This window comes from Manacus candei, unplaced genomic scaffold (genome assembly GCF_025592945.1).
Source record: "Manacus candei isolate 608988 ecotype Guabito, Panama unplaced genomic scaffold, ASM2559294v1 h1tg000046l, whole genome shotgun sequence".
In the NCBI taxonomy this organism is placed as follows: Eukaryota; Metazoa; Chordata; class Aves; order Passeriformes; family Pipridae; genus Manacus; species Manacus candei.
The window spans coordinates 2,467,616-2,489,939 of record NW_026138094.1 but is presented as its reverse complement, the minus strand read 5'-3'; the positions used below and the strand labels follow the sequence as shown (position 1 = coordinate 2,489,939).

Sequence of the window (22,324 nt, the reverse complement as noted above, 5' to 3'; positions counted from 1 at the left end):
CGCCCGAGCTTCCTGGTGCCGGGGACAGGGAAGCAGCCGCCGGGAAGGGACCGGGTAGCGGCCACCGGGACCGTGCGGAGAGTCCCGGGGGAGGGAAGCACAGCCGGGCAGGGAAAGCACCGCCGAGGGCCGTAGGGAGAAGAGCCCGGGGAGAGAGGAGAAGAGAGGAGAGAGGAAAGGGAGAGGTGCCCCGGTGCCCGGCGGGGAAGGTCCCGGGGCAGGGCCGGGGGCGCCGGGCGGGCCCCGCGGCGCGGCCCGGGCGGGATGAGCGGCGGGCGGAGCGGGGACAGCCCGGCCCAGCCGCGGCCCTGCCGCCGGGACGCCCCGGACAGCGGGGCCCGCCGCCCCCGGCCCCGGAGAGCGGGGCGAGGAAGGGAGCGAAGGAATAAAGGAGGGAGGGAGGGAGGCAGACGGCCCCGAGCCAGGGCCCCGCGAGGCCGGGCGGCTCCTCACCTCCGGCGCCCGCCGCGCAGGAGCACAGCAGGATTATCGTCCCCGCCAGATCCATCTCCGCCGGCCGCAGGCCCCGCCGCCGCCGCCGCCGCCTACCCACGGCACATCCGCCCCAGCCGGCGCCGGGATGGGGAGGGGCGAGCCGGGCGCCTCCCTCCGCTTTGTCCCCCGCCGCTCCGGAGGACTGTTCCCGCCCACGGGTCGGCCGCGGATCGGCCGGGCTGTGCTGGGCAGTGCTGGGCTGGGCTGGGCCGGGCCGGGCCGGGCCGGGCTGCACTGGGCGACTCTCTCCCGGCGGCGCTGTCCCCGCTCGTTCCGCTCCGCTCCCCGCGCTCCCGCTCCCGCCCCGCTCCCTCCGCCCGCGCGCGCGCCCGACGCGGCCGGCGGGGCGGGGCCGCGGGACACGCCCAGAGCGCGCGGCTCGCCCCGCCCCCCGCGCGCGCAGGGAGGGGCCGGGGCCCGGAAAGGGGCGGGGCTACGGGACACGCCCATCCCGCCCCGAAAGGACACGCCTCCTGAAGGGGCGGGGCCTCCGCGGCCGCTTCCGCCGCGCCCCGGGCCGGGGAATTTGGGTCCTTTTAAGGTGTAAACACATCGCACGGGCCGGTCTCCTTTATCCCCCTGACCACGTACACGTGGGTTTCCTTGCAGAAACCAATTTGATTTTAGCGGTTTATTTTGGTTTCCTTTATCCCCTTACCACATACACGTTTGTCCTTGCAGAAATTAATTTAGCGTTTTATTCTGGTTTCCTTAACCCGCTTACCAGATACACGTTTTTTTCGTCACAGAAACTAATTTACTTGCTTTTAGAGTTTTATTTTAGCTCCCTGACTTCTCCCGATGCGATGTCAGGTGTTGCAGTGTCTCCACTGAACACGGACTTGTCATTTTGAGACTGTCCTGAACAGCCTTCATTAACTCAGCTGTGCAGAACCCTCCCATGGAAATACAGATGTGACCCATCCAGACAAAATGTTTCATCTCTTTGTCCACGTGATAATTCTTATATCAACTGTGCCATCTCAAAATTTTATTTTTTACATTAGGGTTTGTGACAAGTTTCTTAGTTTACTGTCAGCCCCTTCTGTTTGTGCTTTTCCACACCTATTGCCACGTCAGAATAAAAAAAACCTTCCCCCCTAACACTGTTAGAGTGAGAAAAGCTGTTATATAAACGTACATAGAAAATAAAATTACAGTGAACGTACTTCAGGTAAGGCTGCAGAAGTGTTTACAAAGCCCAAATTAGAGAATAAAAAAAGGGAGGATAAATTCTTATCGTCCCAAGGCTGTATTTAGAATTTGTGATTAAAAGCTGAAGGTTTCTACACAGCGAGAGGAGAGGTTCATCAGCGTAAAGTCTGAGTAATACATCCACATTAGTTCTTCAGTCATAGAATCATAAAATGCCAAGGGGTTGGAATGGACCTTAAAGATCATCCCCTGCCATGGGAAGGGACACCTCCCACCAGACCAGGCTGCTCAAGGCCTTATCCCACCTGGCTGTGAGCACTGCCAGGGATGAGGCAACCACAATTTCTCTGGGCAACCTGTGCCAGGGCCTCCCCACCCTCACAGGAAAAGAACCTCTTCCTAACACGTAACCTATTCTTCCCCCCTTTCAAGCCGTCTGTTCAGTCTCCCAACTTACCTACCACACTCACCACAACCGTATTTTTTGTGGTACAGCGGGAAGCCCCGAACCCCCCCGGCAGGGCCGCACTCACCTGCTCCCCGCCCTGCCCTCCGCGTTCCCCGCGCGGGCCCCGCCGTGACCCGCGGCCGCTCCCCCGTCCCTCCCTCACGTCCCGGCGGGGCGGGGCCGGCGCTGCCGCTGTGATGGCGTCGCGGGCGCTGCGCGCGGAGGCGCAGCCGCTGCGGTGCCGATAGAGAGCGGAGCGGCCGGGCCGGGCATGGAGAGCCTGGCGCAGCCCCCGCCGCCCCCGGGCTCCCTGCAGACGGGCGGCGGGGGCGCTGCCGGCCGGCTCCGCCTGGGAGAGGCGGCGGCGGGCGGCGAGGGCGGCTGCGGGGAGGCCGAGGAGGGCGGCGGGCGGCGCAGCCCTTCCCCTCCGCCGGCCCCCGCTCCCGCCGCGGCCGCTCACAACGCGTCCCCCGCCCGGGCCGCGGAGGACGGCGCGGGGCTGGCGGTGCCCGAGAGCCCCGGGACGGCGCCCGGCTCGGAGAGCGGTCCCGCGGGAGCCGGCTCCGGGAGCAGCGGCGCTCCCAGCCCGCCGGGGGAGGAGTCCCGCAGCCTGGACTCGCTGGAGTCCTTCTCCAACCTGCACTCCTGCTGCCCGAGCAGCTCCGAGCTCAACAGCGACGCTGACGAGGCGGTGGTGGCCGGGGCCTCCTCGGGGGGCCCGGCGGCGGAGCCCGAAGGGGACAGGCCGGCGGCGGGCTCGCAGCTCCTGTCCGCCTCCAAGGAGCGCTTCCCGGGGCAGTCGGTCTATCACATCAAGTGGGTGCGCTGGAAGGAGGAGAACACGCCCGTCATCACCCAGAATGAGAACGGCCCCTGCCCGTTGCTGGCCATCATGAACGTGCTGCTCCTGGCCTGGAAGGTACCGGCGGGCGGGCGGGGGCCGTGGCGGGGCCGGGCCGGGCGGGAGCGCTCGGGGCAGCGGAGCCAGCGCGGCGGGAGCGCGGCCGGGACACTTGGTGTTGTTTGGGACAACGACGTCACCGAGAAGGCTGGAGAGGGACTTCTGGCAAGGGCGTGTGGCGATGGGACGAGGGAGAATGGCTTCAAACCGAAGTAGGGCAGCGTTAGAATAAATGTTAAGAAGAAATTGTTTACTGCGAGGGTGGTGAGGCCCTGGCACAGGTTTCCCAGAGAAGCTGTGGCTGCCCCATCCCTGGAAGTGTCCAAGGCCGTGTTGGACGGGGCTCTGAGCGACCTGGTCTGGTGGAAGGTGTCCGTGTCCATGACTACAGGTGTTAGAAGTAGGTGATCTTTAGGGTCTCTTCCAACCCAAACCATCCCATGATTCTTTCAAGAACAAGCAGCTTTATTTTGGCTGTTAAGTACATGTCTCACATGTAGAACTTGGAAAATAAATACTAACTTGCAGTCTATTGCTTATACTACTTAGATGCTGCTGTCATATGTAGACTTACTTTGTTGCTGTCTTAAAACAGAAATAAAAATTCAGATGATGCTTCCTAAACTGAGCAGTATATGGTTTGCAGATATGTGCAGGTTCCTAGTAAGTACACGTTACTATTTAGAGCTCTGAAAACATAGGTGATATTTTTAGAAAATAGGTTAGTTTCATATAATGAAGTGTATGCAGAGTTGTACGAAATGCAGAATTGCACCAAAGACAGATTTCTACAACTAACTGCCTGAATAAAAGGGATACATTTGTACAGTTATGCAGCATAGATTGTATTTAAATTAATGAGTAAATCAGATAGTGATCAAGTACAGCTTTGAGACTTGGAAGTTTTTGTGGTCAGTAGCCATTGTGGATGTGGACTTCCTGTAGTCTTGAGGTAATTTTTTTTATCTTTTAAGCAATTAAAATGTAAGATATAGTATAGTTATTAACATGTAGATGTGAAAAGGATATCTGTTGGAGAAGAGCTATGAGGTTGTGTGCCCTGCAAAACCAGGATGAGGGGCAGTTTTCAGGAAATGCTAGCAATTCAGCCTCAGAAGGTTGGGGGGCTGATGGAGTCATAGAATAGGAAAGCTTTATGGGAATAGCTTTTATGTTGTAGTAGCCAGGGGAAGAAATTTGGTATTGGAGGAGTGTAACAAGTGTCTTAGGAAAAGGTCAAAACGGAAATAATGTTACAAGAAGAAATGTGTTTAGAGGCAGGTAACTTTCCAAAAGATTAATGTTCTTGATTGAGTTAGTTTCTGCACATTTTCCTGAGCAGAATAGCTCATACAGCAGGAGGAAAACTGGGGGTACAGTGACTTAATATTTAAGCATCAGCGAAGGCACTACAGGGAAGTTGTGTGTGACTTTCTGTAGGTTCTGCCATCCTCAGGAGGGTGTGAAGGTTGTCATGACTTCAGTATTGAACACTCACTTTCTGTGCTCCCTCTTTAATTGCCAGGGGTGACTGGAGGGCCTTGAAGAACTTACCATTTCTTACCATTTTGTGTGGTGGCAGGATTTTCCTTTTTATTCTTTGATTTAATTAAAGCATGTAAATGGGACAGCAGTGGTCCTGTTGCTTGAATTTAAGTTTTTGGAGGTTTTGTTCCTTAGCATTCTTCCTTTGCCTCCTTGAATGCTCCTTCTGCTGCCCTCCATCCAGTATTTTAACTCACATCCTGCTTTGATCAAATACTACCTTGGTGAGAATTAAGGCAATATCCAGTTTTATAAATAAGTGAAAAACAAAATGCCTCTTGGGAGTGCCCTACTACTTCTTATTGCTAGGATTACAGGAAGGGTTTTCTATAGTTCTGTCTGTTTGTGTAAAACCTCAGCAGAATTTACATGAGTAGCAGACAGGCATCTAAACTGGTGAAACCATCATCACATGACTTATTATTTATAGGCTTGAGGGGTTTCCTGATAGTTGGTCATGTATTGTCCTTGCTTATAATCGATTTTTCCTAGTCAGTGCCTCTTGAAATTAGCCTTTTTTGCCCTGTTTATAGTCAAGAACCCTGTTGACAGGGTGTCAGGCTTATTGGCAGCTTAGTCACTGAAAGTAGCTCACTACATACAAAGGCTGAGGATGGACATCCACCTTCTTCTTGCTCCTCCTGAACCAGGATGAACACTATAATTTGGGAACAAGGAAGCAGACCAAAAGATGGAAGTAGGCAAAAGCAGAGTGAGAATATGATAGGATATGTTAAGTGAAAAGAAGCTATGTGTAAGGGAGAAAATGCAATAAGGAAGAGGTGAGGAGGGGAAATGGAATCACAACAGGGAATATAAACAGTTATGCTTTGGGCTCTCTTCCCTATATCAACCATCATCTTTCCTTCTCAGAACTCTGTCCTGACAAGGTTGAGAGTTCTGGTCATCCTGTGGGTAGGTGTGGTCTCAGATAATATCAGTGCAATACTGGTTTGGCAGTGGGGTTTTTGGAAATTCTGAAATAGCAGCACCCACTGGGACTGTTCAAATTCCTTTTTGATAACACCAGGTTTTGGAACTAAACTTGTGATAAAACTGCTACCTTTCTTTTATCCACTACTTTCAAAGGGTACATAAAACTTGGAGGTGGCAGATTGCAGAAGCCATACTTTTAAATATTAAAATTGTGAAATTGCTTTTCTTTTGAAGTGTTTTTGTAGCCTGCCTGTGTAAGTATAACTTGTCGTTCAGCCTGTAGGAGATAGAAAGACATTTCTGTAACACTTCCGTAGCAGAACTCCTCTGCTCTAAGTAAGAAGAAAACAAAAGCACTATGATACCAACTTAGCAGAGTAGGTGTTGTGCAAAACAGTGTGGTAACCGTTTAGACTGGTGTGATGGAAATGAAAGCAGAAGTAGAGTATTGAAACAAACATTTTAAAATGTATATACAAGCATGAGTTGTCTCCTCTGATGCAGAGTAGCGTAGCACCCTGTTTTTTAGCTGATTTAAATCTGGAGACTGCTCAGTTTTTGCTCAGGCCTGTGGTGTGCTATGTAATTGAGCTTAGCAATGAAAAACCTGCTTTTTAAAGTGCTTTTTGTGATCTTTTTTAGGTGTAGTTCATGCAACACTTTCTGGTAACTCCTGGCACTGCTTTAAGCTGTAAGTTTGTGTGGGGGTAGCCCTTCTCAGGATGTACTCCATGGCAATCATCAGATGCTAAAAGCTTAATAAGGGTGCTGTGTGATTCCACTCTGTGCTTCTTAGGTAGAATGTGACGTTACATAGCTGAGGAACTCTGTGAAACTTAACACATTGCACAGGAATTACATATCTGAAATGTCTAGGGAAGAGAGAAACAAATCATTTTGAAACATAAAATAAGCCAAAGGGAAAATGCAATGCAATTCAAATATAAATAATATTAATACTGTCTTGAGAAGTGAGTGCCTATGGACTGTCTTGTCCTTATGTAGGAGAATAACGCCAGTAGCATATTTGACAGTGTGTTTGAAAGTTTTTTTTCTATCACAGTCCTCTCAACAAATGGGAGAAGCTGAATTCCCTACGTGCCAAGTTCTACTACAATTTTGGTAACTTTTGGAACTGTATGAATTACCTATTTAGGCGATTGTAACAATTATGCAAGTAAATGTTATATAACCACTCGCGCTTAAGCGTGTCCAAACCGAGGTGCAGTAAAACATTCTGGTTGGAAATCTATAGCTTCAGGTTCTCATAAAAATGGCCTCTTTTCAGAGGAGCTGAGTACAGCGTGCTCCTGCTGATATGCACTTCATTTGTGGGAGCCTGCAGTGGTGGTGCCTGCTCTGAGGTCTGGCACTGGCCCTCCACACGTGATCCGCTCGCTCTGGTTCCTGGGCTGGAGCTCCGGATGGCCTCCGTTTGCACAGATTGCTCGCACGGGCTGGCCCAGGCTCCGGAGGAGCTGCCGGTGAGCTGCTGATGGATGCTCAGAAGGGGCCTTGGCAGCCTCCTCCCGGCATCTGTGGGATGAGCTGAGCCCACAAATCAGTAGGACTGGAGCTGTGCCTTCTCCAGAACAGGAAACCTGCTCTGAGGGGCTGGAGGAAACCTGGCGGAGTGGAGTGTTCAGGATGTCAGCCCCAGCACACACTGTCAGGCTGTCGTGTGACGAGTTTATGAAGCTGTTCCTGCAAGGCAGGGGGTGCATATTTGCAGAGAGTATTAATTGTTTTTTTACCAAGGCTGCTTGAAGCCACCCTTACCTCTCCTGGAACATTGAATTCAGAGGAGTTGCATGTTTTAGATAAACATGTTTTGAGACTACAATATAAGTCTCATATAAGCCGTTAGAAGTTTGCTTGGTCCCTTTCTACATCCGTAGTATTTTTAGAAGTGTTATCTTCTGTGCAGGACTATATCACCTTATTTTTTTTTAAGCCCTTTTGAAATTTGGGAGAATGTAGGGGAAAATCATTATTACATAGATTTTTGGGTTTGTAGTCTAGTTCCTAGAAACTGTACAAGTTGTATTAGACAATCTGTTCCAAATGAAAATTTGTTTACCAGTCTTGTCTTTTGATTAAAAAGGTGTCTCAGCTGTATGTCACATGGTAGGTGGGTGAGGAGGATTAAGATTCCCACTCCTGAGTGTAGGAAGTGAAGAGTAACTAGAGTTAGGAAGAGACATCAGGGCAAAAGACCAGGAAACTGCAGTAGAGGGGTACAGGAAATGGGTGGGAATTGAGGAAATGCATTTTTCCTACAATGTGAAATTAATGTAAAGTCTAGCAACTGAACATTGAAACCTATTGAGAAAATGTGCCCCTCAAAATAATAGATTATGGACAACAGCAGCTTTCACTACTGTTGCTTACATTGATTTTTTTCTGTTGTCTGGAGAATTATTATGGTTCTCTATGATTTTTCACTCTCTTGAGTTTTAAGGTGTTTTTCTTTCCCATTTCCTCTTCACTGTACGCTTCCTGTAGTCTAAGTGCTCCCAATGAAGCTCTGAACAGTTGGGAAATGTCATGTTCTCTCTATATCCTTAAGTCAGCTCTGTTCAGAGTACTTAAAACTGTGTGGAAACCCCATTAACCCACTTTAAAGGTGTGATCAAGGTCCCATGACACATACCAGCCCTGAAATTATGCCATGAAATAAGCAATTAACTTTGTTTAGCATTTAATCAAGCAGTTAATTTTGAGACTGGCTTGTTAAAATCTCCAACTTTGAGAGAGATCCTGCAGATACGAGTGAAACCACTTCGCTTTGGTTCTGCAGGAAGAAAGTAAATTCTGAGCATTACAGTTGTGAGGCAGAATTCCAGTCGTTAGCCAGTTTTCCTTCCTGCTCATTTTCCTTCCTGTTATCCCGGCACATCTGTGCTGTTTGTGGTCCCAGCACCACTGCAGGCACGGCTGGTGTGGGTGATGCTGTTCTGTGCTATGACAGTGCTGGGCCTTAGGAGCTGACCTGAGCCAGACCCAGCTCAGGGCTGTGCCCAGCTTAGTGTTTGCTAAGAATGCTGCCAATCCAAACAGGAAGTTTAAGAAGCAGCTTTTTAAACCTACAGTCCTGTTGTTTACATGGCTCAATAGATTATATTTATGTGAATACTCAGTGTGTATATTATGAACAGGATCAAAGATCATGAAAATCTTTAGCCTATTGAGTATTAGTTTTGGGAAGAGGTTAAGAAGTTTTGTAAATTACAGTCAGTTGTCACTCATTTAATACATGTTTTTTAAAAAAACACGTGCCTATGTATGCATGACTGATTTTTCTGCTTGTTTAATTCATATAATTTTAAAATTGGGGGTTTATTATAAGTAGAACTAATTAAGCCTTCTTATGAATTGATGCTTCACTGTTTTTCTGCTTTACAAACAATTACTTTCTTTCCCTTCCTTTCCCATATCCCAATACTATCAGCTTCTTTCTGTGCTCACCACGTATGGGTTGATCAATGTGTGGCTTATGCTGTATGGCCTGTTCTGCCCCAAGTATGGGCATATTTCTTAGCCAGAGTATGAGTAACTAGGCCATATTAACTTGGGTCTCTTTCTTCTTCCAAATTTAATGAAACTTCATCTGTTTAACACATTTGCCTTTTGTCAAATATGATTAAAATTGGTAAGACAGATTTAGCCCAATCAGACCTCATTTTCCCTCTCAAGTTATTAAAATAGCTTAGTTTTCAGACTGAAAACCCTCTTCATCACAATGTGGACAGTGCAGTGTGTTGCTGTACTGTATTTCTGAGTTTGGGATGCTGCATCAAAGGCTTTATGTGTGTTGCTCTTCCATCTCATGGTTCTCTACTTCCTTTCCACAACCAGCAAAGTAGTTGGAGCCTATTAAATCTTAAACATGAGTTAACAGTCTCACCTCATGTCTTTCTATTTCAAGATGTCATGTATTTCTATGTGTCAAGGAGAGTGGTGACCAGTGTTGAGGAACTTAATAAAAAATTCCCAATAAAATAAATACTAGACTTCCTAGACTTTCAGTGGTAAGATGTTGGTGAGTGATAGGATGAGCAGGTTAAAAACTGAAGAGAGATATTAAAAATTAACCCCCCCAAAAAACCAACCCCAAACCCTAGAAAAATAAAATTCATATTTGTGCAAATAAAAATTGAGCACACTGCGGTTAAAGACAATATCCTTCCTTCAGGTTGCCAGAAATATGTCTTTGTATGTGTTGGTGCTTTGGCTGTTACTGCAGTGAGGTCTGTAAATGGAAGTGTGCAACCAAGACATGTACCCAGGGTGATGGATGGAGGAGTTTTAAGAAGCTTTAGCTCTGCTGCCAGGGTGTTTGGTTTTAGGTGATGATGGTGGGAATAGGTGAGGCAAGGGGGGAATGGAAGCTTCACCACTGAGTTCATGTGTCTGCTGTGCTCTGTGTGGAGTTAAACCAACCCCTGGAAATGAGAGTGCAGGATGAGGGGCTGGGAGGTCGTTTCCTTGTACCTGAAGGAGTCTTTGGGTTCCGCGGCTCAGCAGCTCCTGCCACCATATCCTTTACAAACTTTGTATGCAGGAAGCTTTTGAGTTAGTACTCAGTTAAGAATTATAATGCAGGAGAGAGTCAAAGACTTTCCTGAGGAAAGTGAAATTTCCTTAACTACGTGTGGCCACAGTTCCCAGACTGTTATTTCTGGGTGCTTGCAGTTAAACCACTGCAGTGAGTGGTGTGAGTTCCTGGAAAGTGGAGGGGGAGGCTGGAGAAATGTTTTGGTGGGAGCACGGAGCACTGTGCAGAGAGCTGTAGGTGAGACAAAGTGCTGTGTGCATGTGGTTTTTCTGAAAACCAAAGTGCCTTTTTTTAATCTGTTCTCGTAGCTGTTATTTAGTAGAGGGAATGTTCTCAGTCCCAGTACACTGATGGCCTTATAAATTGGTGAGGCAAATGTAATCACAACTCTTCCATCTAGAAATGCCATGTTGATGCTTTCTAAATTGCAGTGTTTTGGCATTTTAAAGAAAATATACTTTTACTTTCACAGATTAAGCTGCCACCAATGATGGAAATCATAACGGCTGAACAGCTGATGGAATACTTAGGTTAGTAATTACAATAAATTGTATTCACTTGTATATTATACTTTATAGCGAGTAAAAATGTAGAATTGTTTTATTTACTGTTTTATTCAGCTTTACTTGAACTCCTGATCCAAGAAAACTACTTACAATATTCAGTTATTCCAGAAGTTTTCTGTCCTGCTTTCCTAAGTGGTTACTCTAGTGATGCAGTTGCTATGGCTTAGTACACCAGCACATTGATAGATTTAAACTTACTTATGTCTCTTATATTGTTGTTTTGTTATAGTTGACAGAATGTAGTAAGTCAACTGTGTCTTTAATTGTCTGCAGTAACTCTAATCCTTGGAAATGTGACCCAATTAAAATAACAGGGAAAATTAATGTAGTCAATGATTGGGGTCTCATTTACAGGCACTATGTTATCACGGTCAGTGTTCAGCAAAATTGCAGCTCCTTCTATCTGACAGGGCTGTAACTTCAATACTCCCCATGACCCAGCTGTTAAAAGTGCAGCTGTGATAGTACTTAAGCTGTAGGTACCTCAGTTCTTTCCCTTTGTAGCCTAACAAATATAAAAGGTTTGAACTTAATAGACTAGGTTTGATTTTTTTTTTTTTAAGTGTGAGAAGAAACCTTACTATATTTTCTTTTTTTCCTTTTGTTTGTAAAGAATGTAGCTTGTTCTTTACAGAAGCAAATCACTGAAACTTCTGGTGGAAAAAAAAATTAACTACATAATTAAAAAAAAAATCCTAAGAAATCTTTTGGCCTGTGTCTAAACATTTCTTGTAATTGTGTTGATAGAATAACACTGTCTGAAGTCACTGCATAATTCCAGTGTGTATTCTTTCTTGAAGGCATATATTAGCTTCTGGAATTATCTTATTAAATTGAATAACAAAATTATGTGCTCAAATTATTTAGATTCCTATTCAGTCAACAGGATTAGCAGTTGCCTCATGGTTCTTCTTCAGCTGAAAAAAAAAAAAAAACAACAAACCAAACAAAACAGACTTCAACCACTTTTAACTTAAAAGATTATAAATTAGGAAACCTATAATGATATTTTTCTTTGAGTAGAAACATTTTTTTAGTAGTGGAGCAACAGAATAAATACAAAAAACATTGTAATAAAATCTGGAAGATGTGGTAAATCTTGAACCCCAGTGTGTTGATTCACATTTGTGTTGTAGACAAAGATGGAATTCAGGTGTTGTGGTTCAGCCCCAGGCAGCAGCCAGGCCTCAGCAGCCACTCACCCACTCCCCCACCAGTAGGATCAGGGAGAGAACTGGAAGCCAGACAATTTGTGGGTTGAGATGAATTTTAATAGGGAAAGCAAAGCAAAAGCAGGGATTAATTCACTGCTTCCCATGGGCAGGTGTTCAACCTCTCCAGGAGAGCAGGGCCCCCTCACGCGTAACGGTGACTTGGGAAGACAAACACCATCACCCCAAATGTCCTCCCACCATCACCCCAAATGTCCTCCCACCATCACCCCAAATGTCCTCCCCCTGCCTCCTTCTTCCCCCCTTTATATACTGAGTGTGATGCCATATGGTCTGGAATATCCCTTTGCTCAGTTGGGGTCACCTGTCCCAGCTGTGTCTCCTCCCAGCCTCCCATGAATCCCCAATTTCCTTGCCAGTGTGGCAGGAGAAAAAGCAGCCAAGCCCTTGGCTCTGTGTAAGCCCTGCTCAGCAATAACAAAACCATCTCTATTATCACCCCTGTGTTGAGCACAAATCCAAAACAGCCCCACTCCAGCCACTGGGAAGACAGTTAATTTTACACCAGGCAAAACCAGCACAACAAGTTTTGTAGAATTATTGGTGTCTGAAACATATGCCAAAACATTCCTAGTATCACTCAGCAGAAGTGGTTGCCTTTTTAAATTGTGTTATGGAATTACATATTTTACCATGAACAGTTTGACCTTTCTGTGTTTTTAAGTTAAGGTACAGAGGGAGGTAAATTTCGGAACAATTAAGGGATTATGAAATGCTGCTTTAGTAACAATGTTGGCCATTAGAATTAATTTCTTAATATGGTTTTAATATGGTTTTTATACTCATATTTTACTCCATAATTATGATTCAGGTTATGAAACAATGCTATCTCATTACATTGGTAGAAAATTTCAGTGATGGTTTTTGTTATCAGTCAGCTTCGTTCAGAAGTGTTCATAGAACTGTTGAAGCTTTGAGTATGGAATAAATTTAATTTTCTATATTTTTCTTTAGGAGACTATATTCTTGACGCAAAACCTAAAGAGATATCTGAAATTCAGAGACTTAACTATGAGCAGGTAAGGAGCTGCTCCTAAAATACACTTGCTTATGTCTGAGGAAACTAAAACTTTTTCTCACCTAGGATTTATCACCTTGTTAAAAAACAGAAGCTTATAAACCATTGTTTGTAGTGTCTTATTTTATATATATTTTATTTATATATACTTCTATTAGTGCTCAGTATGTGTTAACAGAAGAAATGATATTTTTTTGGCCTGTTATGAATATAAGAATTTGGAGTTTACTGAGGAACTGTAACACAAAGGTACAAATAAAAGTATATAACAGGGTGGTTGCTTTTTGAAGTCTTCTCTTACAAGTCTTCAGTGTGATCTGCTCTGTGGTGCCTGCTAGAGTTTCTCTGAGGGTGTAAACTGAGCAAGAGAAAGGTCTTGTTCTTAACAGTGATGGACGAAAAGGGATAAATTCCACGTTATGAAAGGCAATATTATTTGAACTGACCACTGTTTATCATCAGGGAAGTCTTTCTATGCTAAAGATAATGCTGTTAGTTTAAAAAAATATTGATGCAGTGCATACTATCTTGGAGCAAGTTTTTGAAGCTCTGTCTGTAGTCATGGCTGGTTTTTTGGTTACTCGTGGAAAAGTGATTGGAGTTTTTTAAAGGTGGTAGGTTTCAAGCTAGTTCTGTTCACTATTCGGTCTTTTATTTCTTGCTCTTATTCAGGGTTGAAAAACCAAATCGAGTAACTTGGGATTGATTTGTGTCAAATTATAGGAATCACTTTTGTAATAACAAAATTGGCTGGTTTTTTGCACACAGTTCTGGGCTGCAGAAGGTTTATAGCTATAACCAACATACAGGAGGGTGATGAAAACTATATGCCTGGTGAAAGTACAGCCTCTGTAGCTTTCTTATGCTCAAAGATATGGATTTACTACATATATGTCACATACCTTAAATATTTAATTGTAATTTTAAAGAAGCCTTCTGTTCTGGGAATCTTCTAAGTTGTTTTGAAGGTGCAGAAATAGCTAAAGTAGAAATGATACTGTTGAAAATGTAGGGAGAAACTTCTGTGGTTTTCTGGTCAGTTTGATGTAATCCTGCTTCATTTGCAAAGTAAACATTACAAAATAAATGCAACTATTGTCTGTAGATGTATGATCTGAATTTGTGATGACTAGTGCTGACTTACTATAGACTTCCTATTCTTTTAGCAGAGTAAGAGTGTAAACAAATTTCTTTCAAAATACCTCTGATAGTTGGTTTTTTTTCATGCTTGATATCTGGTCCCTACTAATGACATGCACTTGTTCAGGTGGTTTGCTTTGCTATTATAATGATAAAAACTTTCTTAAAGAAAGTCTGAGCTAGTCTTGAGAATTACTTATAAATGTTGCTAAATTCTAAATCTTGTGACAGCAAAATTGTCAGTAGGATGAAGCAACATGTATTGAAGTAGAGGGAGCTTTTACCTTCCTGGTAACAGAACATTGACAGAACAACGCAGTTAAAGGGTTGCAAGCATTAAAACTCTCTCATTCATTGTAACCATGCTCAAGTGCAGGTACTGGATCAGAAGACAACAGAGGCAACTGTCTCTAACCATCTTAATGGTTATTAGAGACCAATTAACTTGGTCTGTGAATCTTTTGTGTCTCCATCTCCTGTCCAAACTGTATTTCTGGGTTTTGTTGTGGCTTTTGCTCTCTCATCATTGCAAACCTGAATTCCTCTTAAGCAACAGAATGTTGCAAAACCCAACAGAACCCCAAACAAACAACAAACAAAAAGTGCCTCAGTTTCCCTGCATTTTCTGCACATACTTTCTAATCATACTCTTTGTGGAATCTTCTCACTTAGTGGAAAATTCTTTTTCCTGCATGTCAGGAAATTTTCTTGTCTGTTGGTTCAGGAGAACTGTCTCACAAAGCACTTTTTCTTTGGCTCATCTTTGCTTTGTGTGATTGGCTCTTTGTAACTTGGTAATTCTCCTTAGGATTCCATTGGGATCAATGCTATAATAAGTGCTACTTTCATGACTTGTTTCCACAGTAGAATCTACAGGCCATTTAAAGGTCTGCCCAAAATAAGATAGCAAACTTTTCTTATGAAACAGAAAAAAATCAGTCTTAATTATTTGTCTGTTTTAAGTACTGAACCCTGAAATTAGAATTGGCAGGTAGATCTGTGTAGATCTTTGTTTTGTTCATTTTTTATGTAGTGGCAAGTATTTCAGCTTGACTTATAAGGCAGGACTTAAAGGGGAGAAGAAACCTCAAGAAAAGTCCCTTGGAGCTTCCCTTATAATTCAGTTTTCTTGCCAACATCTGGCTTGTGCCTGTGGGAAATAGAGCTAAAAGCAACAGGAGCTGCCTAAAAGCAGCTTATGGGTGTAGAAGAAGAAACAGTCAGATACAGTTGATTGGGGGGAGAATTCTTATTTTTCAGATATCTTCTGGCACAATGAGAATGAATTATGTAAATAAGCATTGAAAAAACTGTTTAGGTGATTTCCCCTTTTGTACAATTTTTTTGAAGTGTTGAATTGATTAGGAGTGATTAGGAGTTGCAAGAGTAACCATCAAGTGTCCAAAGCTCTGTTTGGTCATCTGTTTTTTCTCTTTCTGCTGTCAGAACATGAGTGATGCCATGGCAATTCTCCACAAGCTGCAGACGGGTCTGGATGTCAATGTGAAGTTTACGGGTGTTCGAGTGTTCGAATACACACCTGAATGCATCGTGTTTGACCTTCTTGATATCCCCTTGTACCACGGGTGGTTAGTGGATCCTCAGGTAACTCCTTTTTTTATTAATAACTCAGAGTATAAGTTATTGGGAATGTTATTCGTGGGAGGGGAACGTTTTAGATTTTTAACGAGTCAATAATGATTGTGGTAATGGATTTTTTAAATCTAGTGAGAAAAATTGAGGAGGGAATACAGACTGTGTGTGTTTTTTAGTGCAGGAACTTTGCAGAGCCCAGGTCTATTGTCAAACTACTTGAAAAGCCTTCTATGACTGTAAATGAGAATTGTTTTTCTGAGGGAGATAAGTCACCAGACACAGCATCCCAGTTGTAGTTTTTGCAGGCTTATTAGAGAACACTTGGGAGGAATGCAAGGTTACTTTCCTCCTTTCTTTAATTCTGATTTACTAGGCACTGCTTTTGAGAAATGAGGACGGTAGAATTGATTGGAGAGAACTGCATGTTTAACAAACATATAATTTATTTTTAATTATATTATTTAATACACAGGACAGTGGTACTGTTTAATTAGGGGAATACTGGTGAGTTTGGCTGGAATAATCTGCCTCAGATTTTTTTCATGCCTTGTTGGTGAGAGTCACTGTTCTCTTACCCCTTGGAGTCCCCCTTGGCCCCACTGATCCAAATGATGCCCTGTTCTCTCCTCCATCTACTTTAGCAACAGCTTTTGATCCTAAGGGTTAACTGAAAGATTTAACATGGGATCTGAAACAGCAAAATATGTAACACTCTGGGCTAAAACTTTTTGGTCTAGTAAATACTAGACCAAAGGGGGATAACATCCTCTCTTTGAACTCTTATTTTCTTATGAGTAATTGCCATAGGCTTGCAGTTGTGCTCTGTCCTTCACAGAGGTAAGTTCTCTGTTCTGTGTGCTGTTCCTTCCTGCTCCAGGTTGCTGACATAGTAAAAGCAGTTGGCAACTGCAGTTACAATCAGCTGGTGGAGAAGATAATTTCTTGTAAACAGTCAGACAACAGTGAACTGGTTAGTGAAGGTGGGTAACATTTTTTATGCTTTATTAAAGTAGCCTAACAAATCCAAGTTACATATTTTTCATGTGGATCTTGTTATGTAGAGATCCAAGTGTGAAGAGCTGCATTCTGCCTGCTGAGCTTCTTTCCCTGGGCTGGCAGACAGCACTGTGCTTGTCCTCTAAACTTCTCTGATGCAATTTCTGAAGCAGGAATCAGCTGCATTCCCTTGATCTATTCAGTGTACTTTTTCAAAAGCGTGAGAGAACTTCCCTTTATGAAAAGGCTTTATGGGCAGCATTCAGGTTACAGCTCAGCTCTGCATTATCTCCTATGGTTAGAATATGAATTATATAGTATGTGACAACAAGGAAAAAAATCAGTAGTATTAGAAGTGGATACAGCACTTCTGAACATGAGAGGGTTCTCTACAATGCTGTGGTTTTAGAACTTTCAACTGTTTTCTCCTCCCTGAACATGTTCCCTTAGATTTGTGGCAATATGTGGGCATCTTAGTAGGAGGGGGAGATAGGAAAAATACTACTGTTGTAACCAGCTTTTATATTAGCAAGTGTGGAACAGACACATAACATTGTGTATTGCTTTTGTAGGGTTTGTTGCTGAGCAATTCCTAAATAACACAGCTACACAATTGACATACCATGGACTGTGTGAGTTGACTTCAGCTGTCCAGGAGGGAGAGCTTTGTGTGTTCTTCAGGAACAACCATTTTAGCACCATGACCAAATACAAGGTATATTCAACATTCTTGTCTTTACTGTTGTGTTTTGTGTTCTTGTTTCAAAGCAAATCTTGATTTTTTTCCCCTGTCCTGAGGTAGAGATAAATTCCAGTTTGTTACATGTAAATATGGCTTACGGTGAATGTAAGGCCTGTGGCAAACGTTACTTATGAATTATTGATTACAGTGTTTTAGATATCAGGATCCATTATTGCTTTAAATCTTCTTGTAGCTCTTCCCTTTATGTTCAGTTTGCTGCCTGTGTTAACTCTTTGTGCTTATGTGTAATGACATACACTTCTTACATGGCTTAAATTTACTTGCAGTTTGTGATTGGCAATGATAAGGTTAATTTACTGAATTTCTTGTTTCTGAGGATCTAAAACTTTGCTTTACATTTGGGCCAGTAGATGAATAGCTCCATCATGGTGTTCAAAATACCAGATGTTTGGAGAAGTTGAGATGAGCTACAATATCTGTTCCCTTTGTTAGGGAAGAGATTATTTTTTAATCTGAATCTGGAGAAGTAAAATGGTGGGAATTGTGAAAGGAGTATTCCCGGATACAAAAAGTAGGTGTCAACTTGGTTAGTGCTTCAGGAACTCCTTCTTCCATGGAATGGATGCCACTGCCTTGGCAAGTTTACAGTTATCTACTGAGCATCTTTGTTCTAAAACAACTTTGCCTTTACTAAGATCATAGTATATGAATTTTTACCTTTGTATAGAATTCTTGAAATTATATTTTGATTATGTTATTAAATAAGAATTTAATTTCATGTATGCTTGTATTTGTGAAAAAAGAGGGGTGTGTGACGTGCAAAAAGGTAAAGGGCCCACTGGTTTTGCCATCTCTTATGTGTAATGTCATGTATCTCATGTGAATGGCACTTGTTCATTTGTCACTACTAGTCCTTTTTTCTCCCTCTGTTGATCTTGACTGTCAATGCTTATCTTTGGCATTTTGAATAACTCCTTACAAGCTGAGTTAAAGGTCTGAATAGCCCTGATAAATAATTATTAACTCTACAAGCAGGTAACAAATCTGGTCTTCTGATTCCTTCTTACAACACATCTGAGATCTGTTTTAAATCTTTGTACAGTGCCACTCTCCTAAAGCAGTAAGGCAGGTAAAAGGAGCTTTCTCCTCCCTTCCTCCATTTAAAAACCAAAAAGCTGTGAAATGTGTCTGTTTATGGTCAAACATCATACTTCCTGAGGCAGCTCATTTAAGTCACAATTTTAAGTATAGTTTTGGTTCTCTCTATTCTTCTAAATTTAGTTCTTGCAGTAACTGGTAGTAGCTTGTGAATCAAGCCTGTGCATTCTTTTATGCTTGCTTTTATGATGGGGGATGAGGGCAGGGGGAACAACCCCAACCTCAAAGCTGTTTGGTTTTAAAAAGGAAAATACTAAATCAAAGTACAGCTGTACTTTCTGGATACAAATGGTACCCAGAGGTGCAGGATACCCCCTTTACTTCATCTAAAGGATATTCCAGGTAAAATATTTAAGGAAATCATGCCTTTTTGTGCTATTATTAAAACTTGTAAAATACTTATATTAAGTACAGTCAGTGAGTATCACTTTGACCTTGTGGATTATAAATAGAGACTGTTTTTGTAAGATGTAGACTGTTTGTAGTCTTCTGCAGCTCAGTATTTAGATTAAAGGCCCAAACCTGGTGTGTTTGTCTGTGCTTTATCAGCTTCATAGTTGTAAGCACGTACTTCTCAGTTGAGGTCCTTTTTCCTTTAAGAAATAAAATGCAACACTTCAATGAGTTAATATCAATAATATAGAACAGGTTAAAGCAGTGAGTAAAAATCTGTGTCTGAATTTTACCTATAAGAACTAAATCCAAATCCTAAGAAATACTGAGTTAAAATATTTGAAGAACAGTATTATTTGTTTGTGTATTTAAGGTTTACTGCTGCTAAGTCACAAGGATTTTAATCTTGTCTTTTTTGAGAAGTCTTAGAATTCTGAAATGCTAAGTTTTGAAATATAGGCCATTATTCTTGTTTTTTGTGGTCAATATGGTGACCTCACTTGCAGCTAGTATTTAATTTCTGTGTTATCTTCAGACTTTTAGTTCCTGAGGTTGTTGCTTTTAAACAGTGTTCATTTTGCTTTGGATTTCTGGTGAGTGGTACATTACAGAATTTGAGATATCAAGAAACTCTTTTAATGAAGACAAAATAATTTTTAGTTTATATTTAAAGGCCAGCAGTAACTCTTCTGGCTGCTTCTGACCTGCCCAGCTGTTTGCAGTAGCTGTGACTAGGTGGTCTTTCACATCAAGAAAGTCAGAAGCCCTCTTGACTTGGGCTTTTAGCCAAGATCAGCTCTCCAGAAATTGTGGAGCTCCAGCATACTCATGTGAGTGCCAAATAATGCATTGTTGCCACAGAGTTGAGGTTTTCCAACTGCTTTATTCTTTCCAATTACTGTGTTTAATGTTCATTCTGCAGATGGAGTTTGAGCACTAGTCAGCAGTAGCTGGATTATGGAGAAGTCCAGAAGTCCCTCAGTTAGGAAAAATGAAGACACAACCTATATCAGAGAAAATGAAATGTAGAACTTTTAGGACAAGAACTATGTCATTATTTTGTCTTTCTCTAATACTGCTTTTCCCTCTTCTCCCTCCAAACCAATATATGGAAACGTATAAACAAAGCAGTTACCAAGTTAATGAAAAGGGAATTATACATTTAATAAATTATGTCCGTGTAATAAAATTCATGTATTTTTAGAAATACATTTTGAGTAATTAGCAAATAATAATTCTAATTAGCCCATGAGACTGGGTATTTATTAAAAAACCACACATTTAAAAATAAATCTAAAAGATAAGCTGGTAATAGTTTAGAAACGGTCAGTTAAGATTTTATGAAGGTATAGAAGCATTTTGTCAAATATGGTACTGTCCCTGGCAAGGTGTATTTGAAAAACATATCTGTGTACAGTGTTTACCTTCATTGCATGACCTTAGTGTGCTGATCATCCCGTTTTAGCTTTAACTCAGGCTAGAAAGCAGATGTAGAATCAGAACAATGATCTGTTAAGTAGTAAACATGTTCTGTTCTTTATGTTTTTTAAAGGTTTTTAGTTCAGTGTAAATAAGTGTTTTTACACTCAGTAATCGTTCCTGATTCTGGCACTGTGTGCCCTCTTTCCCTTTTTCTTCTCATGTGTTGCCCTGAGTGGAGCTGGAGTGAGGAGCTTTGGTAGGGCACAGGTGTGGTGTGCTACTGCTGGAGCTGGGAATGCTGCGGGTGTAGGTGGTGTATCCCTGTCTCCCAGCAGCCTGTCTGATCCCATGATCTGGCAAGTGCTGGGGAAAGGGTGGTTGGTTCCTGGCACCAGGCAGGTCTTTATTTAGTGCAGCTCAAATTTAGAGGCAGCGTGAAGGTCATATGATAAAAGGTTTCTCTCGAATCACAAGATCCCCTCAGTGGAATTTGGCTGTGCCAGTGGAGTAGCCTGGGAGCCTTTGGGAAGAGAACGTGCATGGCATGAACAGTGTGCCTGCAAAACCAGCCTGTAACATGGCCTCTGTTTTCTTGTTGCAACTAGAAGGAATAAAACCATGGAAGTTCCTGGAAGACTGATGTCTGTAGAGATGAGTAGCTACAATATACCTTAGAGAAAAAGAGCTGACTCCTCTTCCTTTGTGTATGAAAGTTGTCCAATTATTGTGAAAAGTTACATGAATATTACAATATTGTGAGGATCCTGTTTGGTATCTTGAGAAATTAATTTAAATTATACTGAGACGAAGTAGAGATCAGAGCACTTGATAAAAAACAAGGGAGAGATGACTTTGGATCTCTGACCTGTGCTTTCCCATTGTTCTTTCATTCCAATAACTGAACAGGAACTCTGTCTCTTGCCAAGGACTGGGGAGCCTGTGTTTGTTGGTTTGCTGGGTTTTGTTCAAGGGAAGCAGCACATTTTAAACCATGCAAGTGATGTTGGAAATAGAGTGGTGGTGTGCAAGTGTTGGGGGTAGTAATGCAGCTTATTGCCTTTCATTAGGGAGCTGTATTAAATTTACTATTTAAATGTGACATTTTTTCAATCAGTGCTCAGGTACAGTTCAACTGAGGAAGCCTTAAAAGCAAAGGAAGAATATGAATTTTATTTGATTGAAACAGTTCTCTATGTCAAACAGTTGTTAGCTTTAAACTGTCTTTGGATGACAGATACTAGATTCTAATCCCATCAAGGCAATGATACACCTTAATATTTGTGTGTAGAAAAACTCATTTTGTAATAGTTTGGAGATTGTGAAAGCAGTAACATTTTCCTATTTCAGTATTAGTACTAAACTACACAGCTTATGGGCTGTTTACAAAGTAATTAAAAATAGGTGGCATAATAGAGGAAAACCTCACAGACACACCCCCCTTTTGTAGGTTTTGTTTGAATTGATATATTGGTCAAAATAAAATTTAAAAGGTTCAAATACACTTACCTTAAACATTCTGGGATTTTATTATATTTTCTGTTACAACTTTTTAAAGTCATCTTATATATGAGATGTTGTGAAATAGGTATTCTGTGCAAACTAGAAATGTTCTGAAATTACTTCCTTTTATTTTCTTGGGTAATTTTTAAGCATCAGGAGTCACATTCAGTTTTTAAGCAGGTTTTCAAGGGAAAGATGATTCCTTAGATCATGTTATGTGGTCAGACTTGTTGCTGACAATTGTATTTATGTCTGTAAGGGTAACTTCCATTCCAAGGCTTGAACATGTAGTAGTGTTGTCTGTGTTTGGTTTTGTTTGGGGTTATTTATCTGCTCTATTTGGCTTTTTGTACAAGTGCATCTTATGATATTAGGTAATATTAGAATAACTGCTGCACGTGAGTCTTCAAATATTATTTTTTATGTTATGACCTCCCAGGGGCAGGAGGGATGGCTGTGAACATGGTGGCATTGGAGAGATCTGATGGTAATTTCAGCATCTCTTTTAGGCAGTTGTTTAATGGCTTAAGAGAAATCAGTGAGCTCATCCTATATGTGTTGA

General features: G+C 42.5%; 2 protein-coding genes across 3 annotated transcripts in view; one reads left to right on the top strand and one right to left on the bottom strand.

Annotated features, from left to right (window-relative positions):
• Positions 1 to 789, bottom strand: part of ADAM10 (ADAM metallopeptidase domain 10) — a 44,335-nt gene extending 43,546 nt beyond the window's left edge. The window contains exon 1 of the mRNA XM_051797107.1: positions 454 to 789. Coding sequence (XP_051653067.1) covers positions 454 to 508 — 55 coding nt within the window. The 5' untranslated portion in view covers positions 509 to 789. The remainder of the gene's footprint in view (positions 1 to 453) is intronic.
• Positions 790 to 2,334: 1,545 nt separating this feature from the next.
• Positions 2,335 to 22,324, top strand: part of MINDY2 (MINDY lysine 48 deubiquitinase 2) — a 31,899-nt gene continuing 11,909 nt past the window's right edge. Inside the window, exons 1-6 of one of the 2 annotated variants that reach the window (XM_051797109.1) lie at positions 2,335 to 3,017; positions 10,511 to 10,568; positions 12,791 to 12,855; positions 15,441 to 15,599; positions 16,468 to 16,570; positions 17,159 to 17,301. In XM_051797109.1, coding sequence (XP_051653069.1) covers positions 2,370 to 3,017; positions 10,511 to 10,568; positions 12,791 to 12,855; positions 15,441 to 15,599; positions 16,468 to 16,570; positions 17,159 to 17,301 — 1,176 coding nt within the window. In that variant the 5' untranslated portion in view covers positions 2,335 to 2,369. The remainder of the gene's footprint in view (positions 3,018 to 10,510; positions 10,569 to 12,790; positions 12,856 to 15,440; positions 15,600 to 16,467; positions 16,571 to 17,158; positions 17,302 to 22,324) is intronic. The other variant, XM_051797108.1, reaches the window with a different exon arrangement.